General features: G+C 41.8%; 1 protein-coding gene across 7 annotated transcripts in view; it reads right to left on the bottom strand.

The window, feature by feature from the left end:
• The window catches only part of LOC148054193 (single-stranded DNA-binding protein 2-like), a 250,001-nt gene that overhangs the window by 68,105 nt on the left and 159,740 nt on the right, over positions 1–22,156 (bottom strand). For 4 of the 7 annotated variants that reach the window (XM_087770638.1, XM_087770636.1, XM_087770637.1 and 1 more), the window contains exon 5: positions 13,432–13,521. The exons of 2 other annotated variants lie outside the window; for them this stretch is intronic. In XM_087770638.1, the coding sequence (XP_087626764.1) occupies positions 13,432–13,521 (90 nt within the window). Of the gene's footprint in view, positions 1–13,431; positions 13,522–14,217; positions 14,339–22,156 lie in introns of those variants that run through there. One more of the 7 variants, XM_087770643.1, reaches the window with a different exon arrangement.

Raw genomic sequence — 22,156 nt, 5'->3', positions numbered from 1 at the left:
CAAGCTGCTTTGTTGGCTGCTGCTATAAATGAGGACAGTTTTAAAGGACATGGACAAAGAAAGAGGTAGAGGGGGACCGGTGAGAGCAATGACAGGAGGAGGCCCTCAAAACCGGCCCTTAATAGGGCCAAACCTATGTGCATATTGTTGGAAGGAAGGGCACTGGAAGAATGAGTGCCCAAATCAGAAAACCAAGAACGAAGGGAATCCGGTAATTAATAGTGATCTTGTCATGTTAGAGGATTCCAATTTCGATTGATAGGGACCAGAGGAGATTATTAATGTTTCCCCAGCCAACCCTCTGGTTCCAGTCAAGCTGGGGAATGAAACTATTAATTTTCTAATAGATAGTGGGGCTACCCATTCAGTAATCACTAGTTGTAAGGGACCTTTAAGTAAAATAACAGTACCGATTGTTGGGGCAACGGGAAAGCAAACCCCAAGGCCATTCCTAAAACCACTAGAACATATAATTGGGAATACAAAATTAACTCACGAATTTCTCTATATGCCGGAGTGTCCCTTGCCATTATTAGGACGTGACCTACTGTGTAAACTAAATGCCCAAGTAACTTTCTCTGAAGACTCTGTGCAGTTACATATTCCACAGGAAACAGCATGGAAAGCCCAGATTTGTCTATTGACAGAAGGAAACCCCACAGAGGAACTCGAAGACAACATCCCGGATGCAGTACTGGATGAGGTGATCCCTTTGGTATGGGCTTCAAAAAGCCAGGTAGAGAGAAGAATGCAACTCCCGTTAAAATAGAGCTCAAGCCAGGGACTCATCCGGTAAGGAAAAGGCAGTATCCTATAAAATTAGAAGCACGAAAAGGGTTAGAACCCTTGATAAACATCTTCTTAGAATATGGACTGCTAAGAGAATGTCAGTCTGAATTTAATACTCCTGTATTACGGGTGAGGAAGCCCCGGTCTCAAGAATACAGACTGGTTCAAGACCTGAGGGAAATTAATTGGATTGTTGTTGATGTGCACCCTGTTGTACCAAATCCATATACACTGCTTACCTTAATACCTGAAACAAATGTTTATTTTACAGTCCTAGATTTGAAAGATGCCTTCTTTTGCATCCCGGTGGATGAACAAAGTCAGACACTCTTTGCATTTGAATGGGAAAACCCAATGACGGGGAGAAAAGTACAGCTGTGTTGGACCATACTTCTGCAAGAGTTTAGGAACAGCCCTACCCTGTTCAGTAATGTACTGGCAAAAGAACTGGAACTACGGCAAGGTAACAATCAAGATATAACATTGCTGCAATATGTTGATGATATACTAATTGGTGCCAATAGAAAAGAGGACTGCTTGAAAGCCACTATCGACCTGCTGAATTTCTTGGGACTAGCAGGGTACAGAGTCTCTAAGAAAAAGGCACAGATAGCAAAGGAGAAAGTTCAATATTTGGGTTTCGAGAGGACAAAGAGAGTTAGGTACAGAACGAAAAGAAGCGATATGCCCAATCGCAGTACCCAAATCAAAAAGAGGATTCTTAGGAATGGCCGGGTGGTGTCGGATATGGACTCCAAATTCTGGACTAATTGCTAAACCCCTATATGCTGCTATCAAGGGGCCAGGAGAATTGTTAGAATGGACCCCTGAATGCCGGAAAGGTTTTGATGATATTAAAAGTGAACTAATGGAAGCTCCTGCTCTGGGCCTGCCTGACATGACCAAACCCTTCCAACTGCACATGCATGAGAGACAACAGGTGGCACTGGGAGTCCTGACACAGACCCTCAGCAGTTGGAAAAGGCCAGTAGCATATTTCTCAAAGCAGTTAGATGAAGCAAGCAAAGGATGGCTGGCCTGTTTGCATGCTATGGCAGCCACTGCCTTATTGATTGAAGAGGCCCGTCCACTGCCGCACAACACGTCTGCACAAAAAGCAGAAATAATTGCCCTAACCCGAGCTCTTGAGACTGGGAAAGGACAAAGAATTAATATATACGTGGACTCAAAATATGCTTTTGGGGTAGTCCATGCTCACGGTGCAATTTGGAAAGAACGAGGACTGTTGAGTTCCCAAGGAAGTCCTATCAAACAGAGGCAAGAAATTATGAAATTGTTAAATGCAGTCCCAGAACTGAAAGAAGTGGTAATAATGCACTGTAAAGCCCATCAAAAGGGACAAGGAGAAATTATTCAAGGAAATAAAAGAGCAGATACAGCTGCAAAAAGGGCTGCTTTACAAGGACAAATGATTGGAGCCCAGATACCAAGTAAAGAGGTAGATATGAAACCACCTCAATATACAGAAAAAGAAAACCAGTTGGCAGAAATATTGAAGTGTTCAAAGAATAGAGAAGGATGGTGGATAACTCCAAATCAACAGATTTTTACTACAGCCAAAATGATGGAAACCCTCCTTAAAAAGCTGCATGACGAAACTCATATGGGAGCAGATGCTATGTTAAGTAGTGTTAAAAGATATGCTATAGGACCAAAAATGCAAACTGCTGTGGACATTATAATGAAGAAATGTCAGACCCGTTGTGCAAATAATCCAAAAATACAAAGAAGACCACCTGCGGGGGATGTAAAGAGAGGAATCACCCCTGGGGAACACTGGCAGATAGATTTTTCTGAGTTACCAAGGTGCAATCAGTATAAGTATTTACTTGTTTTAGTAGATACCTTTTCAGGATGGCCGGAAGCTTTCCCTTGCTGTACCAATCGGGCCAGAGACGTCATTAAGGTGATATTGAAAAAAAATAATTCCTAGATTTGGGGTTCCAGAGGGATTGTCCTCTGATAACGGACCCTATTTTATTGCAGAAATAGTCCAGAGAGTGTCCAAATTCCTTCAGTTCAAATGGGATTTGCACACTCCTTGGAGGCCACAGTCTAGTGGGAAAATAGAAAGAATGAACCAGACCATCAAAAGACAAATTGCTAAATTATGCCAAGAAACTCATCTTAAATGGATAGCTGTCTTAACCCTTGCCTTGATGAATCATAGAATCATAGAACCATTAAGGTTGGAAAAGACCCTTAAGATCATTGAGTCCAACCATTAACCTATCACTGCCAAGTCCACCACTAAACCATGTCCTCAAGCACCACGTCTACCCATCTTTTAAATACCTCCGGGGATGGAGACTCAAGCACTTCCCTGGGCAGCCTGTTCCAATGCCTGACTACCCTTTCGGTGAAGAAGTTTTTTCTAATGTCCAAACTAAACTTCCCCTGGCGCACCTTGAGGCCGTTTCCTCTCGTCCTATCACTTGTTATTAGGGAGAAGAGGCCGACCCTCACCTCGCTACAACCTCCTTTCAGGTAGTTGCAGAGAGCAATAAGGTCTCCCCTCAGCCTCCTCTTCTCCAGGCTAAACAGCCCCAGTTCCCTCAGCCGCTCCTCATAAGACTTGTACTCTAGACCCTTCACTAGCTTTGTTGCCCTTCTTTGGACATGCTCCAGAACCTCAATGTCCTTCTTGTAGTGAGGGGCCCAAAAGTGAACACAGTACTCGAGGTGCGGCCTCACCAGTGCCGAGTACAGGGGCACTATCACCTCCCTGGTCCTGCTGGCCACACTATTCCTGATACAAGCCAGGATGCCATTGGCCTTCTTGGCCATCTGAGCACACTGCTGGCTCATGTTCAGGCAGCTGTCAACCAACACCCCCAGGTCCTTTTCAGCCAGGCAGCTTTCCAGCCACTCCTCCCCCAGCCTGTAGCGTTGCATGGGGTTGTTGTGACCCAAGTGCAGGACCCGGCACTTAGCCTTGTTGAACCTCATGCAGTTGGCCCCGGCCCATCGATCCAGCCTGTCCAGGTGCCTCTGTAGGGCCTTTCTACCCTCCAGTGGATCGACACTTCCACCCAACTTGGTGTCATCTGCAAACTTACTGAGGGTGCAACTCAATCCCCTCATCCAGATCATCAGTGAAGATATTGAACAGGACCGGCCCCAGTACTGAGCCCTGGGGAACACCACTCGTGACTGGCCGCCAACTGGAGTTGACTCCGTTAACCACCACTCTCTGGGCTCGGCCACCCAGCCGGTTTTTAACCCAGCGGAGAGTGCACCCATCCAAGCCATGAGCACCCAGATTCTCCAGGAGAATGCTGTGGGAGACAGTGTCAAAAGCCTTACTAAAGTCCAAGTAGACAACATCCACAGCCTTCCCCTCATCCACTAAGCGGGTCACCTTGTCATAGGAGGAGACCAGGTTAGTGAAGCAGGATCTCCCTTTCATAAACCCATGCTGGCTGAGCCTGATTCCCCAGTTGTCTCGCACGTGCCGCATAATGGCACTCAAGATGACCTGCTCCATGACCTTTCCCGGCACCGAGGTCAGGCTGACAGGCCTGTAGTTCCCCGGATCCTCCTTCCGACCCTTCCTGTAGAGGGGCATCACATTTGCTAGCTTCCAGTCATCTGGGGCCTCCCCGGTTGACCAGGCTGCTGAAAAATGATGGAGAGTGGCTTGGCCAGCTCCTCTGCCAGCTCCCTCAGTATCCTCAGGTGGATCCCATCTGGGCCCATGGACTTGTGCGCATCCAGGTGGAGGAGCAGGTCAGTGACTGCCACCTCTTCAACAAATGGGGCTTCATTCTGCATCCTATCTCCATCTCCCAGCTCAGGGACCTGAAAACCCCAAGGATGACCAGTCTGACTATTAAAGACTGAGGCAAAGAAGGCATTAAGTACCTCTGCTTTCTCCTCATCCTTCGTGGCAATGTTTCCCTCCGCATCCAACAAAGGAGGGAGATTCTCCCTGGCCCTCCTTTTGTTGCTGACATATTTGTAAAAACATTTTTTGTTATCTTTAACGGCGGTGGCCAGTTTAAGTTCTAGCTGGGCCTTTGCCTTTCTGATCTTCTCCCTGCATAACCTGACAACATCCTTGTAGTCCTCCTGAATTGCCTACCCCTTCTTCCAAAGGTGGTAGGCTCTCCTTTTTTCCTGAGTTCCAGCCAAGGATCTCTGTTCAGGCAAGCCGGTCTTCTCCCCCATCTGCTCATCTTTCGGCACATGGGGACAGCCGGCTCCTGCGCCTTTGCGACTTCCTTTTGAAAAACATGGAGACTTCCTGGACTCCTTTGCCCTTCAGGACTGCCTCCCAAGGGACTCTGTCAACGAGACTCCTAAACAATCCAAAGTCGGCCCTTCTAAAGTTCAGGGTAGCGGTCTTGCTGACCCCCTTCCTTTCTTCTCCAAGAATCGAAAACTCTATCATTTCATGGTCGCTGAGATCAAGACAGCCTCCGACCACCACATCACCCACCAGGCCCTCTCTGTTCGTGAACAGCAGGTCCAGCGGGGCACCTCCCCTGGTTGGCTCGCTTACCAGCTGTGTCAGGAAGTTATCTCCCACACACTCCAGGAACCTCCTAGACTGCTTCCTCTCTGCTGTGTTGTATTACCAGCAGATATCTGGTAAGTTGAAGTCTCCCACGAGAACAAGGTCTAGAGATTGTGAGACTTCAGCCAGCCGCTTGTAGAATACTTCGTCTGTTTCTTCGTCCTGGTTGGGTGGTCTATAACAGACTCCCACCAGGATATCTGCCTTATTAGCCTTCCCCCTGATCTTTACCCATAAGCACTCAACCTTATCATTACCTTCCTTGAGCTCTAGACAATCAAAACACTCTCTAATGTACAAGGCTACCCCACCACCTCACCTTCTAAAGAGCTACTCCACCTCCCTTCTAAAGAGCTTGTAGCCGTCCATTGCAGCACTCCAGTTATGTGAGTCATCCCACCATGTTTCTGTGATGACGACCACATCATAGTTTTCCTGCCGCGCAATGGCTTCCAGCTCCTCCTGCTTATTGCCCATGCTGCGTGCATTGGTGTAAATGCACTTCAGTTGGGCTATTGATCTTGTCTCCAACACAGGCATGCCACCCCTAGGCTCATGCCCAGCAAGCCTGGTTTTATCTCCTTCCCCCTTCGCATGTAATTTAAAGCTCTCTCAATGAGGCCTGCTAACTCCTGAGCCAGAATCCTTTTGAGGTGAACCCCATCTGTCTCCAGCAGGCCTGGTGCCATGTAAACTGCCCCATGACTGCAAAACCCAAAATTCCACTGCTGGCACCAGCCTCTGAGCCACGTGTTAATGAGATGGGTCTTCCTGTTCCTTTCCGTATGCCTCCCGGCTACTGAAGGGATGGAGGAAAACACCACCTGTGCTCCTGATCCTTCAAGTAATCGCCCCAGTTCTCTAAAGTCCCTTTTGATCGTCTTTGTGCCTCTATCAGCTACCTCATCACTGCCAACCTGAACAACCAATAGTGGATAATAATCAGATGATTTTACCAGCCTAGGGAGCTTCCTAGTAATGTCTCTTATCCTTGCCCCAGGGAGGCAGCAGACTTCCCTATGGGATGGGTCCGGTCGGCATATCGGGCCCTCTGTTCCCCTCAGAAGGGAGTCGCCTATGACAATTACCCTTCTTTTTTTCTTACCAGCGGCCGTTGTAATGCGTGGGGCTGACTGGTCAACCCCTTGGATGGATCACTGTCCGTATCTTCATCCTCCTGGCCCTCGAGTTCCAAAGCCTCATACCTATTGTGTAAGGGCACCTGGGGGGCGAGGTCGGCCGGGAGAGGATTCGCCTGCTGCGCCGAGCAGGGATCTGCATCCATCCCCCTCTGTCTCTTGGGTCCCCTCCTTCTGCCTGGTGGCACGAGGGTAGGGGAGCCTCTCCTTCTCTTGATGTTTCCCTCTGGTGTGCTCGTCTCAGGGATGGTAGGGAGTGGCTCCACCAGTCTATCTCCCTCTCGCACTCCCTGATACTCCTCAATCTTGCTACTTCTTCTTTCAGCTCTGCCACCATGCTGAGCAGATCCTCCACCTGCTCGCATCTCACGCAGGTGTTGTCTTGGCAGCCCTCCATCACCAGAGCAAGGCTCTGGCACTCCCTGCAGCCAGAGACCTGGGTGGCTGCATGTTTTAGTGGGAGCTCCGTCTGCGTCACCACATCCCTTCTAGCAATGGCTTTTGTCTGAGTGGAAACCATGGCTAAGTCTCTTCCGGGAGGGCGTAGACCACAAGGAGAGCTCGCCAGCTGCCTGCTCGCTCTGTCTGCGCGAACTGCCACGCAAACTGCCGCACCACATCCTTTCTGATGTCCTTTCTGATGCCCTTTCTCTGATAAGAATTAGGATTGCTCCCAGAGTTAGAGAAGGGGTAAGTAAGTCCATTCGAAATCCTATATGGTAAACCTTACCTGGTTAATAGTACTATAACACGAGGCGATCAAATGCATATTGAAGGGGAAGAAATACTGAAAAATTATTTGCTGTCTCTTTCACGGATTTTGTCATCTTTACACAGGTATCTCAATGAAAGGGCACCAGTGCCACTGGATGCTCCTGTACACATGTATCGACCAGGTGATAAAGTTTACATCCAGACATGGAAGGATGAGCCTTTGAAAGAGCGGTGGAAAGGACCTTACCTGGTATTGTTAACTACATATACCGCTGTTAAGGCTGAAGGCATAAATTCCTGGATACATTGCACATGGATAAAAGCAGCCCCACAGGAACATCGGACTTCCACAGAACTTCAACGTTTGAAGTTAAAGATCTCTAAGACTGTATGAATTGTAGCTGGGAAATTGTTCAATTGTACTCTGAGTTAGAATGTATTCAAGGACTGATTGTCTTATTTAGCATTGTATTGCTAATATTAATACCTTTTCTAAAGTATGTGTTCAAACATTTGTATCAAGGTACTAATTCTGTTGTTTTTATTAGCATGTATCATAGACCTGCAGGCTCAGTCAAAACTAAGAAGTCCATGGGAGGAGAACCTCCATTTTAAATTGTCTCGGGAGACAGTAAAAATAGCAAACCAAATTGATTGATTGTTGAGTCTGTACTCATTCTCCTGAGCATGGGAAAAAAAGAGTTCCATTGATTGGGATACTGATTCCTGCCGATATATCCTGGCAGAGTCTGTGGAAAAGGACAAATTATAGTGGAAAACGGGACAAAACTACTTGGAGGGTAGATGTTCCCATCCCAAGGGAGCACTATTGTAAATGTATACAAATATGCAACCCTCCTAAAGGACAACAGAAGTTGGATTGTCTTTTAAATGCAACCTTTGTTGGTCAGTACTCTAGCTGTAATATGACCATTCCAGTTGGAATACCTATAGTAGGTGGACAATATTCCAATTGGCCAGTTCCAGAGGGAAAGGGATGGTATTGGATATGCGGGGACACAGCTAGAAAAGTGCTACCCCCCAAACCAGTCAGGAATATGTACATTGGGAGCAGTAGTTCCGAACATTACCACTGTGGACAAACTAAAGAAAGGAGATCAGTTGTGGTTATGATCATTTATGAAAAGACAAAAATGGTCGAACACGTTAATAGAAAAACCAGCTGCCTTCCACTCCTTTGCTAGGTGGTTTCTGCCATGGTTGGGGGTAAGCAAATTAGAGAAAGCAGTAGTTAATATATCTGCTGCAATAGAAAGTATTGGAAACAATACTGCTGATGCAATTGCTGCATTACAGCAATAAGTTTCCCAGTTGGCCGAAACCAGCTTACAGAATAGAATGGCTCTGGACATGCTTTTGGCCTCTCAAGGAGGAGTATGTACGATGATAAACACTAGTTGTTGCGTTTATGTAGATCAGAGTGGCAGGATAGCCACTAATTTGAATAGAATCTGGGAGCAAACTAAAATTCTGCATGAAGTACAGAAGGATGATACCCCATTAGGATTTGCAGGAACTTGGAAATGGATGACTTCCTGGTTTCCAGATCTGAGCCTATGGGTTAAAAGGATTCTTTTAGTTATTGTAATAGTATTGTTAATCTTTGTCTGCATCTATGTGATTGTGCAGTTTTGGTGTTTTGGTTCTTGCTAAGTAGTGCTAAGTAGTTGCTAAGTAGTGCTTATGCTGGTCAAGGACTTTTCAGCTTCCCATGCTCTGCCCGGTGCACAAGAAGCTGGGAGGGGGCACAGCCAGGACAGCTAACCCAGACTGGCCAAGGGGCTATTCCATGCCATATGATGTCATGCTGAGTATATAAGCTGGGGGAAGAAGAAGAAGGAAGGGGGGGACGTTCGGCACGATGGCATTTGTCTTCCCAAGTCACCGTTACACGTGATGAAGCTCTGCTTTCCTGGGGATGGTTGAACACCTGCCTGCCGATGGGAAGTAGCGAATGAATTCCTTGTTTTGCTTCGTTTGCGTGCGCAGCTTTTGCTTTACCTATTAAACTGTTCTATTTTTTTTTTTATTTCAGCTATTAAACTTCTCTTATCTCAGCCCACGAGTTTTCTCCCTTTTACCCTTCCAGTTCTCTCCCCCATCCCACCAAGGGGGGAGTGAGCAAGCAGCTGTGTGGGGCTTAGTTGCTAGCTGGGGTTAAACCACGACAGCAGTGTACCTTTAAGTGCTGCTTCTTGGTTGGAAAGAAGGTGTATGAGAAAATTGTGTGAGACTTAAATAGGAATTGCTCCCCTATATAAGTCTGAAAGGGGGGAACTGTAGTCAGTACCCTGGAACTGACAGAAGTGGTTCAATGAGGAACTTCTAATCAGGAACAGCTAATCTTGAAGAAGAAACAAAAGACTGATAAAGAGGAGTCTCTGGGTCATGGGGCTGAGAAGTTGCCATGCAAGGATTTAGTCAGCGGATTGTTGGAGATACCTGGCCTGAGAGAAGAAACAGGAGGACACCACAAAACAGTCAAGCAAGGAAATACCAAGATAAGCATGAGAAAACAAGGCCACTGATAAAGCGAAGTGAGAATCACTTGTACCATGAGTGAACTATCCTAATTAACATAGTAAAAACCACACCTCCAGCAATAAAGCCCCCAGCCCAAGCAAAGACCCTTACCCACTGAGCATGGGCTGTAAATTTAAAACACACTGTACCTTTAAGTGGAGACGAGCCTTGCAAGAACCAATAGAAGCAAGGATGAATAAGTGGAATTGTGAAAACACTGATAACAGCTACTCAGAATGTATAAAATGTCACTGTATGTTAACCAAGGTGTGCTAGCTTTGTGGAGGTACCACCTAGCACCCATCTCTGCACAGACAGGAAATAAACAAATGTCTCAACTCTGTGTGTTATTTGGCTTTTTTGCACACTGGGTAAAAGAATCTTGCTTTTTGGGACAACACCTACCTGATTTCCACCTTCCTCTGAATTGTCTGATGAGAACCAACTGCTGTAGCAAGAGGATCCATTTTGCTTGTGTCCTAGTTAGTAGTTTGCACGATACACTGAAATCAAGTTCCAGTGCAAAACTAAGAGCTCGTGCTGGTGAAAAATGAAATTATTTTAAGTCACCTAGCAATTCAGAGTTAGCCAAGTAGAGCTGGAAGACAGTGGTTGTTGATAGCTGTAGCTTAGACCAATCCAAACATTTTCATGAATGCAACGAAAGGCAGCTTTATCATTCCAGGATGATCTTCCAGACAAATTGTAGTTTGCAAAACATTGAATTGTTGCAATGCTTTTGTAATAGAAAGTCTTAGTAAACTAAATATAGTCTTAGTGAACTATATATAGACATAAGTACCATTCTACCACTATTTCTATAATCTTCCCACTGTTTAAAAAACAGAATTGTTCACTTTCATAATCTAGGAGTGAATTGCATGTCCAAGTGTAAATTCTCATCCCTCAGTGAAAAAGACTGGGAATTCATAGGAAAGGGACTGGAGTTCCTCAGAATTCAGGCTAAGAAAGGTGAACATATTTTCCGTGGTTTGGTTTACTCTCATGATTAGTCAGGATCAGTGGAGTTGCAGAAGAGTATATGGAAACTGATTTGCTAGTTAAAGATATACTAGAAAGACAGCATCTATTAAGAAAGTAGCATGTTTTGCCCATGAGTTTGTCTGTCTTATTTGTCTTTTCACCTACTTTTTAAGAAACAGATGATGCCCCTCAGTTTTCAAGGTCCTCATTACAGGGATGATATCTGCCAATATTTTCTTGTCCTCAGATAAATTTATAAGATTCAGCTCTGAAGGCATTACAAGCAGATATTAACTGCTTCTTGACAATAGACACTCATCCCAATGCCACAACACATTATCATGGACTGTCTGTACGTATTTGCTTTATACACACCTTATAGTTTCCATACACTGATATGTAACTGACTTAAGTTTGACTTAACTTCCTTTTGTCAGGATTGTTCCCAACCATATTAATATATTTGCTATCAATCAAACTTACAGTTGGATTTGCTAACTAAAATGTTATTTCTTTATATATATTCTTAAACATTTAACTACAGAGAAAATTAATAGTCTCTTGAAAAATGTTTGTTTTGTTAACTAGGACATTCAACAGAAGAAAGTAGATTTCTAGCAACTAAAACTACAAAGTACTCATTTCAGGTCTTGCATGTTGTCCTGGTTTCAGCTGGGATAGAGTTAATTTTCTTCCTAGTAGAATCATAGAATCATTAAGGTTGGAAAAGACCTCCGAGATCATCGAGTCCAACCATTAACTGCCTGGTCCACCTCTAAACCATGTCCCTACGCACTACATCCACACGTTTTTTGAATACTTCCAGGGACCGTGATTGCACCACTTCCCTGGGCAGTCTGTTCCAATGCCTAACCACTCTCTCCATGAAGAAATTTTTTCTAATATCTAATCTAAATCTCCTCTGGCACACCTTGAGGACATTTCCTCTTGTCCTGTTGCTTGCTACCTGGGAGAAGAGACCAACTGGTATAGTGCTGTGTTTTGGATTTAGGATGAGAATAATGCTGATAACACACTGATGTTTTAGTTGGTGCTAAGTAGTGTTTACACTAGTCAAGGACTTTTCAGCTTCCCATGCTCTGCCAGGTGCACAAGAAGCTGTGAGGGAGCACAGCCAGGATAGCTGACCCAGACTGGCCAAAGGGCTGTTCCATACAATATGACATCATGCTCACTATATAAACTGGGGGAGTTGGCCCCCAGTGATCGCTGCTCGGGGACGTGCTGGGCATTGTTTGGTGGGTGGTGAGCAATTGTATAGTGTATCATTTGCTTTGTATATTATTATTGTATTATATTATTACTACTACTACTACTACTACTACTACTATTACTATTACTACTATTCTATTTTATTTTACTTCAGTTATTAAACTGTTCTTATCTCAACCCATGAGTTTTCTCACTTTCACCCTTCCAAATCTTTCCCCCATCCCACTGGGGAGGGAGAGTGAGCGAGCAGATGTGTGGTGCTTAGTTGCTGGCTGGGGTTAAACCACAACACGTTACAGAGATACATGATGACAAGGACTCGGCAATTTTAAGAATAGGTGAATGGTAATCTCTGGAGGAGTCCAAACTAATTGGACTGTGTAGATCAGTTCTTGAAACCTGCCTTGCAGAACATTCATCAGACATATCTTTGAGAAGAAAAACATGAAATAAAGACTGCTGATATCCTGCCATTTTTTACAATCACCATTTTGATAAGAAAATAAAGAGCTGTAAAGATGTAAGAGAGTAAAATATCTCTTTTTTTCAGACTAAATAGCTTCTTTTGTCTATGTATCTCATGGAAGAAGGAAAATGATGCTACCCTGTATCTCTGCCTGGATTTCAACACTTGTTTTTCATGGAACAAGCTTCCTATCGTGATCTTCTCCTCACATCATGGTCCTGGAAATCTGGATTGTTCCTTTCACATTATGAGCTCAAGTATGTGAAGTGGAAATCTCTATTGTGCCCCATCTTAAAGGACTGTTTCAATTCCAGAGCAGCATTTGCTCCTACTGCTGCACAGAGAGTTTGCCAGTGAGGAGAAAAAGAAATGAGCTTTGGTGACCAGGAGATGCAAGCTCACTCATATGAGCAATCCAGTCTTTGACTACAATTGCAGTTTGGCCTTGCACTATAAGTTGCAATTTTTTCCATCCTAGTATTCTGTACTGCTAGTATCCAAAGTGGTAATTGGCTATTTAATTTCATTTATTACAAAACTTATGAGAGACAACATATGCTTTAATTCCTTGGTTTGTTTTGAGGCATTGGAGTTGAGATCTTCAATGCAAAGAGATGCTCAGTAGGATATTCTTAATTGTCTAGGTCTAACTTTCATTGAAATTTGAACATCTTAAATGTCTGGCTTGTGGCATGACCAACAAAGTTCTTATTTCAATTTTAATATTAAATTCTAATATTTTATCATAAGAAATTGTTATAAAATTATATTCAACTGGCACCATTTCTTATTCCTGAAATTTTGAAATGAGTTGTGCTGTAGTATTTCACAAATTGAATATTTGTCGGTTAAAGAAATCCCTTCCTTTCCATCTATTTACTTTTGTTAAAAAAATCCTCTCAAAATTATTGTACTGTATAATGACATATAGTTTAGAATAGGACCTTTTCTATAAACTTTTAAACAGTATTATGGAGGATTTTCTATCCTAAAGTTCCTGTAATCATACTTTTTCTGAATACCTGAAAAAACCCCGGTGGTACAGGACCTACTGGCATGCCATCTCCTGAGGGAATGTTTCCTAGCACTGGACTGGGAGCTGCTGCAGCACTCTGAAAAGAACAAAGGGAAAATAAACCTTTGTCATTGCATGGTAGGCATAAAAAAACCCAAAACAAGAATCCCCAAAAAACCTTCCATGACCAAAATTCAGGAAGTAATTCTCCAGATATGTCATAATGTCATTGTTTCATCTAAAGGTAAATTAAAATTGTATAGTGTTTAGTCTTATTTTATACAAGCAGAATGATTTGTTAAAGATGACAAGTGTATGTTGAGGGGAAGGATGCTAGAGATTATATGGACATACAAATATGTATTGACTAGATAGATCTTGACTAGATTTTTTTTTAAAAAAATGTATCTCAGTGTGTCTATATATACACAAGAGAGAATGTAACAACTTGCACACTTTTTTTTGTATTATGTGTATAAACATTCCCAGACATGCATACAGATATATATGTAGCATAAGGAAATTAATTTATGCATTTTATGAACAATTTCCAAGCACTTTAAAGATAATTTCAGCAGACTAATATTCTTTCAGAATTATATCAAGCTTCAAAACATGATTCTGTTACAAATAGTACAAGAAGGAATGCTCACAATACTACTAGTAATACTCATAATTTTACCAACCCTCAAAATAACCACCATGATAAATTAGAAGAATTCAGGTTACATTTTTGGAAAGGAAAAAAAAAAAGGTATTTCGAAGAAGTGAATCAAAGAATGAAATTAGTTACCTTTGCAAATCCTTCAGATGGAAGAAGCAAGTAAAGAATATTACTTCTGGCAATTTATAAGCAGGAGATCATCACAAAAAGGAAAGCCAAACCATTATTGTTGTCATGTATTGGAACCTCAGTCACTTTTAATTTCCAGCAGTCTTTCTTCCTGCAATATGTTTCTGTTAGGGCACAAGACTGAATCACCTATAAAGACTTACAGTCTTTTGTAAAAGTACTCATGCACACACAATGCAAAGTGAGACGCTTGCAGTTCACTAATGATCTGCCAATATCTGCCCTACAGAATATGCATGACGTTTATTATCTTATTACTCCACGTACCCTCACATTTGCTACCAAAAAGATGCAGATCTGTAAATTATATTTCCAGGTGTTCGGCACACTGTCTAGGAAATTAAAGAATAATGCTGGGAAGATTTGAAAACTGGCACAAAGATGGACTGACCTTTTTAAACCAAGCAAAAAGGAAATATTCAGTTAATTACCAAAGATTTTTCAATGGCCTAAACCGTGCTTTAGAATCAATTTTTTGAACAACTACTAGTAACACATTTAGCATCTAAGCTGTATGTTCTTAGAATCATAGAATCTTAGAATTGTTAAGGTTGGAAAAGACCCTTAAGATCATCGAGTCCAACCGTTAACCTAACACTGCCAAGTCTACCACTAAACCATGTCCTTAAGTTCTTCTCAAACAAAAGTCTAGAGAATGTGCTATTAAGGCAAGAAGATTGTAATAAGTACTGGCTTCAGAACTGAGTATGAGACTTTTGATTCCCTAGAAAACCCTGTAATAATGGCCATTCTTATTTATGCAAAGATCTGGTCTGTAAGATCAATGTTAAAATATAAATCGCAATTGACAAAAAATGTCAGTCACATGAATTTGAAGTAGCAACCACATTTGAATCATAATATCTTTTTGTGAAGGACTAACATAAACCTATCAAGTTATTCTATAAAGCTTCAGCAAAGAAAGATGATTATCTGCTAGTAATGGCCATTCCTTGACTACTGCCTGAAGTTCATGGGATTGGAGTATGAGGCTGCTTAGATGCATGGAAAAGCATGCTACTCCTTGGAACATCTCAGGTCCTTCTTCCATGTCTGTGGCACTATCTTGGACTCCCAGAGGGGAAAATAATTAAGTGGTGTGAATGCACAGAAATAACTGCTGAAGAACAATGTAATTTTGTTATCCTTCTTTTCTTTTGCATGGCATCTGTGTCTGCCCACTAATTACTCTCAGGATATCTATATTTCCAAAGGAGAACAGACAAGAAAGTTCTGGGGATTTTTTTAGGCAAAAAATGGACTTGGTTAAACTGAGCATCAGATCATAATGTCAAGTAAAACCATGATCAGATGTACAGCTTCCAGATGTACAGGTTTTCTAGCTAAAGAATGACAACAGTAACATCACTGATGGAGAAAACGGATGATGTTAAAAGCTTGAACAACCTAAAATGTCCAAAATACTCTGCACTGCAGCCTCAAACTAAGAGTAGTCCATTAAAAGGGCATTAATAATTATGAACCTGATTACAATATCATCCCCCCTTGCATGCTAATGCCTTATTGTCCCTATGCTACCTTAGATGTGTCTGTCTTTAGCGGTCATGTGTGAAGCACTGTAATATGTCCAAGAGTTGATGTTACAGAATAAAGCATTTGAACAGACTAAAATAAATCACTGGCCAAACATACGTCAACAGTATCAAGTCAGTTATTCAAAATCCTGTAAGTGGAGAGATCTCAAAAGAGAACCAAGTAGCACCTCCTTTGATATATGACTGGTTTTCTCAAGGCTCCCACCACAAGTTCCACATTTGCTCACATTATTTAAACTTAATTATATCAGGCATTAATGCATGTCAGAGTGCCTTAATGAACAATGGAAAATGGGTCTTAGATGTCCTTCTCAATTGAGACCTCTGCCAGACTATCCTGGTTATGAAACAATGTAAGAGTGAGTGACTTTTCATGGTGCAGTGTTCCCATAGGGATATGGCGATCTGCCTCAGCAGAGTTCACTCTGTTTTCCACACTTCAAAAATCACTTTAAAACAGAACAGAGCAAAAGAAAAAATCGTAAATTATACTTAACAGGTAAAAAAAAGAGAGAAAGAAATAATGACTGTTCCAAAACAGGGTGGAAAAAAGTTAAAAATTATATCTGTTAGTATTTCTCTTAGCCATTAAACTTTCTTAACAAAGCTTTATTTTAAAATATGCCTAAAGATAACATTTAGGTAATTAAGTCTCAACAGTTTGGGTTTTTTTTTTAATATATTTTGGTTACAGTTTTGTAATCTGACTTAGCAATGATACCAGATGAATCCGGATCTATTCATTCAACCTGAGGGAATAGTACACAGTTTTCAAGGCCTGATAAAATGGCTGCTGTAATAGTAGCAGAACAATTCTTTGTTTACTGAGCTATAGACATAGCAATGTTCACATAGCAATGAATGAACATAAGTCTATCTATCTATCTCACACATTTATAGATGTAAAGAAATGTATTACTTTTGGAGATGCTGGAACTATTGATTCCTATGAAGGGGATACGGCTCTAAAGTGAACATGTTTTAGGAGAAGCAATTTTTGTACAACTTTGTTAATGGAGAAGAAATATAGAAAGGAGCCTGACAAAGTAAATATATGGGGTCAGGCAGTTTCTACAGCCTCCTCAGAAAACTATTTGTTTGAAGACTGAAGCCCCATTTTGGAAAGCTGCTCTGAGAATGGCCAAAAGATCTGAACAATGCTATCATACAGTAATAAAACAGAGGTTGGCAAAAGGGAATTATTTGTGATGATGAAGAGAGAAGGAAAGCAACATCTTGTGGAAGTGATTACACCACAAGTGATCCAGACTGAATTATTTCATTATTCTCAGTTCTAATGGTTTCTAAAGAAAAAGGTCTCAAACTAGAAGGGAACCAGCTCTTTGCTTCATGCTAGTTCCTAAAAATTAATTTACTCGGTTAATGTTGGTCATTTTTTGTTTGTGGGCCATGATGTTATAGGGAGGTATTCAAAGTGTTGGTTTTAATTGTCCTCAATTATTTGAGACTTGGTTACATTGTGTAGTTTATGGACACTACGTAAAACCATTTCTCCTCTATATTTCTGGGAGCGGACAGGAGGACAGAATGATGCAAAGCGTGAGTGGCTACAATAGTAGGTCAGTTTTATCACACCTTGCTAAATAACGGTAAGTGCGTGCTGCTTTATAATTGTAAGAATTTTGTAGTTATAGGCATTCCACAGTAATTTAGGCTTAGGTGTTCATGAAATTATAATTTCTGTCTTTCATTATGTAATGTACTGGGGTTTGTTTCTGTTTTCATGTTTGTTTGTTTGGGATTTTTTTTCCCCCAAAGGACAATGAAGTCCCAAAACTAGAAATAAAGCATTTTCAGTGTTTTAGGTATTATATGTTTTCTAGCCTGCACTATCCAACAAACATTTTTAAAACTTATATAAGGTAGATCAATAAACAAACCTGAGGCAGCTGCATTGAAATATTCTTATTTAGCCTGTTATGATGAATTATTCAGTTCTCCTTTCACAGTCTCACTACAAACCATGGCTTCTTTTTGCATGCATTGCAAGTTGTTCATAATCTATATTTCCATTCCATTTCCAAATTTCAAATATTTGCAATATTTGACATTTGCTTTGTCTGCTTTTCATAAAAAGAAAACTTAAATTGTTTAATCTCTTCATATATTTTACCTCCTTAAAATGGAAAACTTTATTTGCTTTTTCTATCTAAAATACTGAATTTATGGTATCTCTTTACAATTATTAATTAAAATTGTCTACTTGAATAACAACTGCTGTGAACATTCCTTGATCTACCCAAGCAACATTAGACAATGTAAAAATAGATGATTATATAAAAAAATTAAAACTAGTTTTTGATCAGTAGCTGCTGATAGCCATGGTTTAGACTAATTTTTACCATTAAAGAAATTACAAAGTAAATACAAAATAAAAATACAAATAGATTAGTTATTCCATTAATTCAGTATCTGCAAATATTGAAACCACATATGAAAATCATAAGAGCAACTTGCAATACACAGGTCATTTTCTGAAGCTATCACAAAAAGTGGTTTGTGACAGAAGCTCACAGGGCACATTCCATATGTGAACAAAATATTTTACAAAGAAAGGACTTGAGTTTATCCATAAAAATCCTAATCTCTCTCATTCACTAATCTGGACATTTCATTTTAAGTATTTTTTTTAGAGCAAGGCATCCTTATTTTTATCCAAAGTAAGAATTTAACATGTATTACTAAATTTTTCCACAAAAAGGCACTCTCCAGTTTTTTAGAAGTCTATTTGGAATGAATAAGAGAAGTTGGATCTCGCATATAAGGCAGATCTACAGCCACTCTTACCGACTCAATTCCCTCATCACCCAAGCCTCCTTCACAAACATCTTCCACATCAGCTCTAATTCTGCACCTTTAGCTGGACAATACTAGTTCCTGATGAATTCCTAGAGGTGGTTGATACCCACTTCTTCCTCAGCTGCGTCAAGCAAACCCCACCTGCTACTGGTTCATTTGGAGGCAGTGCCCTTGTCCTCTGTGGCAAAGCATGAGCACATTACAGGTAAGTTGTGCTGTGAAGACCAAGTAAGTAAAAGTCCATGCTGGACTCCAGGCAGGGACAAGCTAGTGCCTCTAGATTACATTGAAACTACAAGCACTACTGTCCATGAAGCAGGCAAGTTCAAAGTACTGTCTAAGATTCAATGATGCTAAAGCTGGCATCAAAGAGCAAGGGGGAGCAATAGTTTGTTGAGAACATGGCAGTAGTGGCAGGATGAGGAATCAGCTGCATCAATAACTCTGGTTTGGAAGAAGGTGTGGAGCTGGACTTAATAAGGCATAGATGATTGCCAATCTGGAAATGTTGGTTGCTGTAAATGTACACCACAACATTTTTGATTGATATAGGAGCACAAGTTTCAATGATAGATCAACGTACCTATGAAGGTAAAGCTCCTTTAAAGAAAGAAGCGGATTCAATAGTAGATGTTAATGGTGCAATTAACACTTATCCAGTCAGTTGTACAGGCTAAATTAATATTGTCTAATGGACATAACGTACAACCGTTGTTGTTATTGGGCAAAATTAATATTCTGGGAATGGATATTTGGAAAGGACAGTCTTGGATAGATAACTGGGGCAAATGGGAAACTGGTAGTCCTCCAGTTACAGGAGCACTTAGTTAAAAACTAAGTAGTTAAAAACTAATCTCCATATGATTAAGCCTGTAAATCTGCTACAAATAGTCCCACCCCTGCCTAATAGTAAACCAGTTAACATTTCTCAGTATAAGCTACCTGCTCCTGCTCTAAAACCTGTGACAGAATTAAGAAATTAAAGCAACAGGGTATTATAGAAAAAAAACATTCGCTATATAACAGCCTCATATGGCCTGTTAAAAAAACAGACAGGACATGGCGCATGACTATTGACTATAGGGCTGCTGTTCCTAGCATAGTAGATATAGTTAATACAATAAATTAATGTGCTTTTTTGTGACTGGCAGTGTTAGATATAAAAGATATGTTCTTTGTGATCCCAATACAAGAGCAAGACTAACCAAAGCTTGCTTTTACTTGGGGTGGAACACAATATACCTTTAATCACTTACCCCAAGATTTTAAACATACCACCACCATTGCCAATGCCATGTTAGCTAAAGAGCTAGAATCAATCAATCATCCTCCCACCTGAAATAACAATTTTACAATATATAGATGATATTCTAATTGGAGGACCAGATGAGAAAACAGTTCACCAAAGTATGAACGTTATTGTCCAACATTTACAGGAATTAAATATTAGCATTCCCAACTCAAAACGGCAAGGACTAAGTCAAGAGGTTACATTTTTAGGTACCCCATGGATAGGAGGACAGAAAACTGTGGCAGAATCTATACTAGCAGAGATACAAAGCATTCCAGCACCTTCTGATATGCTTTGTTAGGAACTTTCGGGTTTTGGAGGTCACACATTCCTGGATTCAGTATTCTAACAAGACCTCTGTAAGATTCGCTGAAGAAAAATGCAGTATGAAACTGGGAACAGAAACAACATGAAGCAATAACTGCTTTAAAAGTTGAAATTTTATTTACCAATCTATGGGACCCATCCACCCTACACACCCATTTAAAGTACATATAGACATAGGTGATAAGCTATATCAATGGGGATTATGGCAACAAGACGTGCAAACTAAAAAGGATTACCCTATTACCTTCGGCTCTAAATCCCGGCAAGGCTCTCAACAGAACTACACTCTGTTTGAGAAAGTGCTATTAGCCATTAACTCAAGAAAGGGAAATCAAGTTATGTGTGCCTATTCCTATTTTAAAACTGATTTTAACTGGTAAGGAGTTACCCCTAGGGGTAGCACAAAAGACTACAGTGCAGCAATGGGCTTTGTATATACATCACCAGGTGACAAGTGATGGGACAAATAAAGAAAACAATCTATTGGAGAGTGTAGAGCATCTCGGGATGCCTGTGGAGTACTCCCAGCCGCCCTCTGCCCCGCCCTGGGACAGCAAGACAAAAGCTGGGTTATGGTTCACAGACAGGAATGTCCAGCGCATAGGGAAACAATGGAGAGACAAAGCCGCAGCTATACTGGTAGAGACCAGAGAAGCTTTCACAGAGGAAATCGATGGCTTGGCCCAGCTGGCAGAGCTCAGAGCGGTGGAGATGGCCCTGGAGCAAAGAACCACTTGTGTCTATATGGACTCATATACTGCATGGGCCAGTGCCATCCAGTGGCTAGAGAATTGGGTGAAAAACAATTCGCAAGTAAATGGTCGAGACATATGGGGAAATCACACTGGAAAAAAGATTTATGATATAGCTCAATCTAAGAGTATATCCATAGGACATGTATCTTCCCACCAAAAACCTGAAAACCCTGAGGCAAAGTGGAATCAAATAGCTGAAGATTTTTCTAGAATAAATGCACGTAGCATGGGCAACAAACAGGAGGAGCTGGAAGCTAGAAAGTTATGACCTAGTTGCCATCACTGAAACTTGGTGGGACGAATCCCATGAGTGGAGTTCAGCTATCGAAGGCTACAGGCTGTTCAGAAGCAACAGGCGAGGTAGGAGGGGTGGAGGCGTTGCCCTCTACCTCAAGAAATGGATAGAGTGTGAAGAAGTGTCCCTGAAGAATAGCCACGAGCAGGTTGAAAGCTTATGGGTAAGAATTAGAGACCGAGGCAACAAAGGGAACCTCATGGTTGGGGTCTACTACAGGCCGCCTGATCAAGGGGAGCCTATTGATGAAGCCTTTTTTCTTCAACTATAGGAAGCTTCGCACTCACAGGCTGGGGGATTTCAACCACCCTGACATCTGCTGGGAAAGTAACACGGCAGGCGGTAGGCAATCTAGGAGACTCCTGGAGTGCATGGAGGACAATTTCCTAAGCCAGGTAACAGACAGCCCTACCAGAGGGGATGCAGCACTGGACCTGGTGGTCACCAATGCAAGTGAGCTCATTGGTGATGTCAGGATTGGAGGCAGCCTCGGCTGCAGTGATCACACACTGGTAGAGTTCACAGTCCGGAGAGGTAAGGGTCAGGTGAAGAGTATAATCAGAACCCTGAATTTTAGGAAAGCAAACTTCCAGCTCTTTAGGGAGTTAATCAACAGGACCCCCTGGGAAATGGCCCTCAGGGACAAGGGAGCAGAACAGAGCTGGCAGGTCTTCAAGGATGCTTTCCATAGGGCACAAGAGCTCTTGATCCCCAGGTACAGGAAATCAGGCAAGGAAGGGAAGAGGCCAGCATGGCTGAGCCATGACCTGTGGGTCAAACTAAAGGGCAAGAAGAGGATGCACAGGCGGTGGAAGAAGGGACTGGTATCTTGGGA

The sequence above is a fragment of the Nipponia nippon genome, unplaced genomic scaffold, assembly GCF_047370975.1.
Source record: "Nipponia nippon isolate SJK-2023a ecotype South Korea unplaced genomic scaffold, ASM4737097v1 scaffold_33, whole genome shotgun sequence".
NCBI lineage: Eukaryota > Metazoa > Chordata > Aves > Pelecaniformes > Threskiornithidae > Nipponia > Nipponia nippon.
The sequence above is the reverse complement of the archived record's forward strand: the minus strand, read 5'-3'. Positions and strand labels throughout refer to the sequence as shown.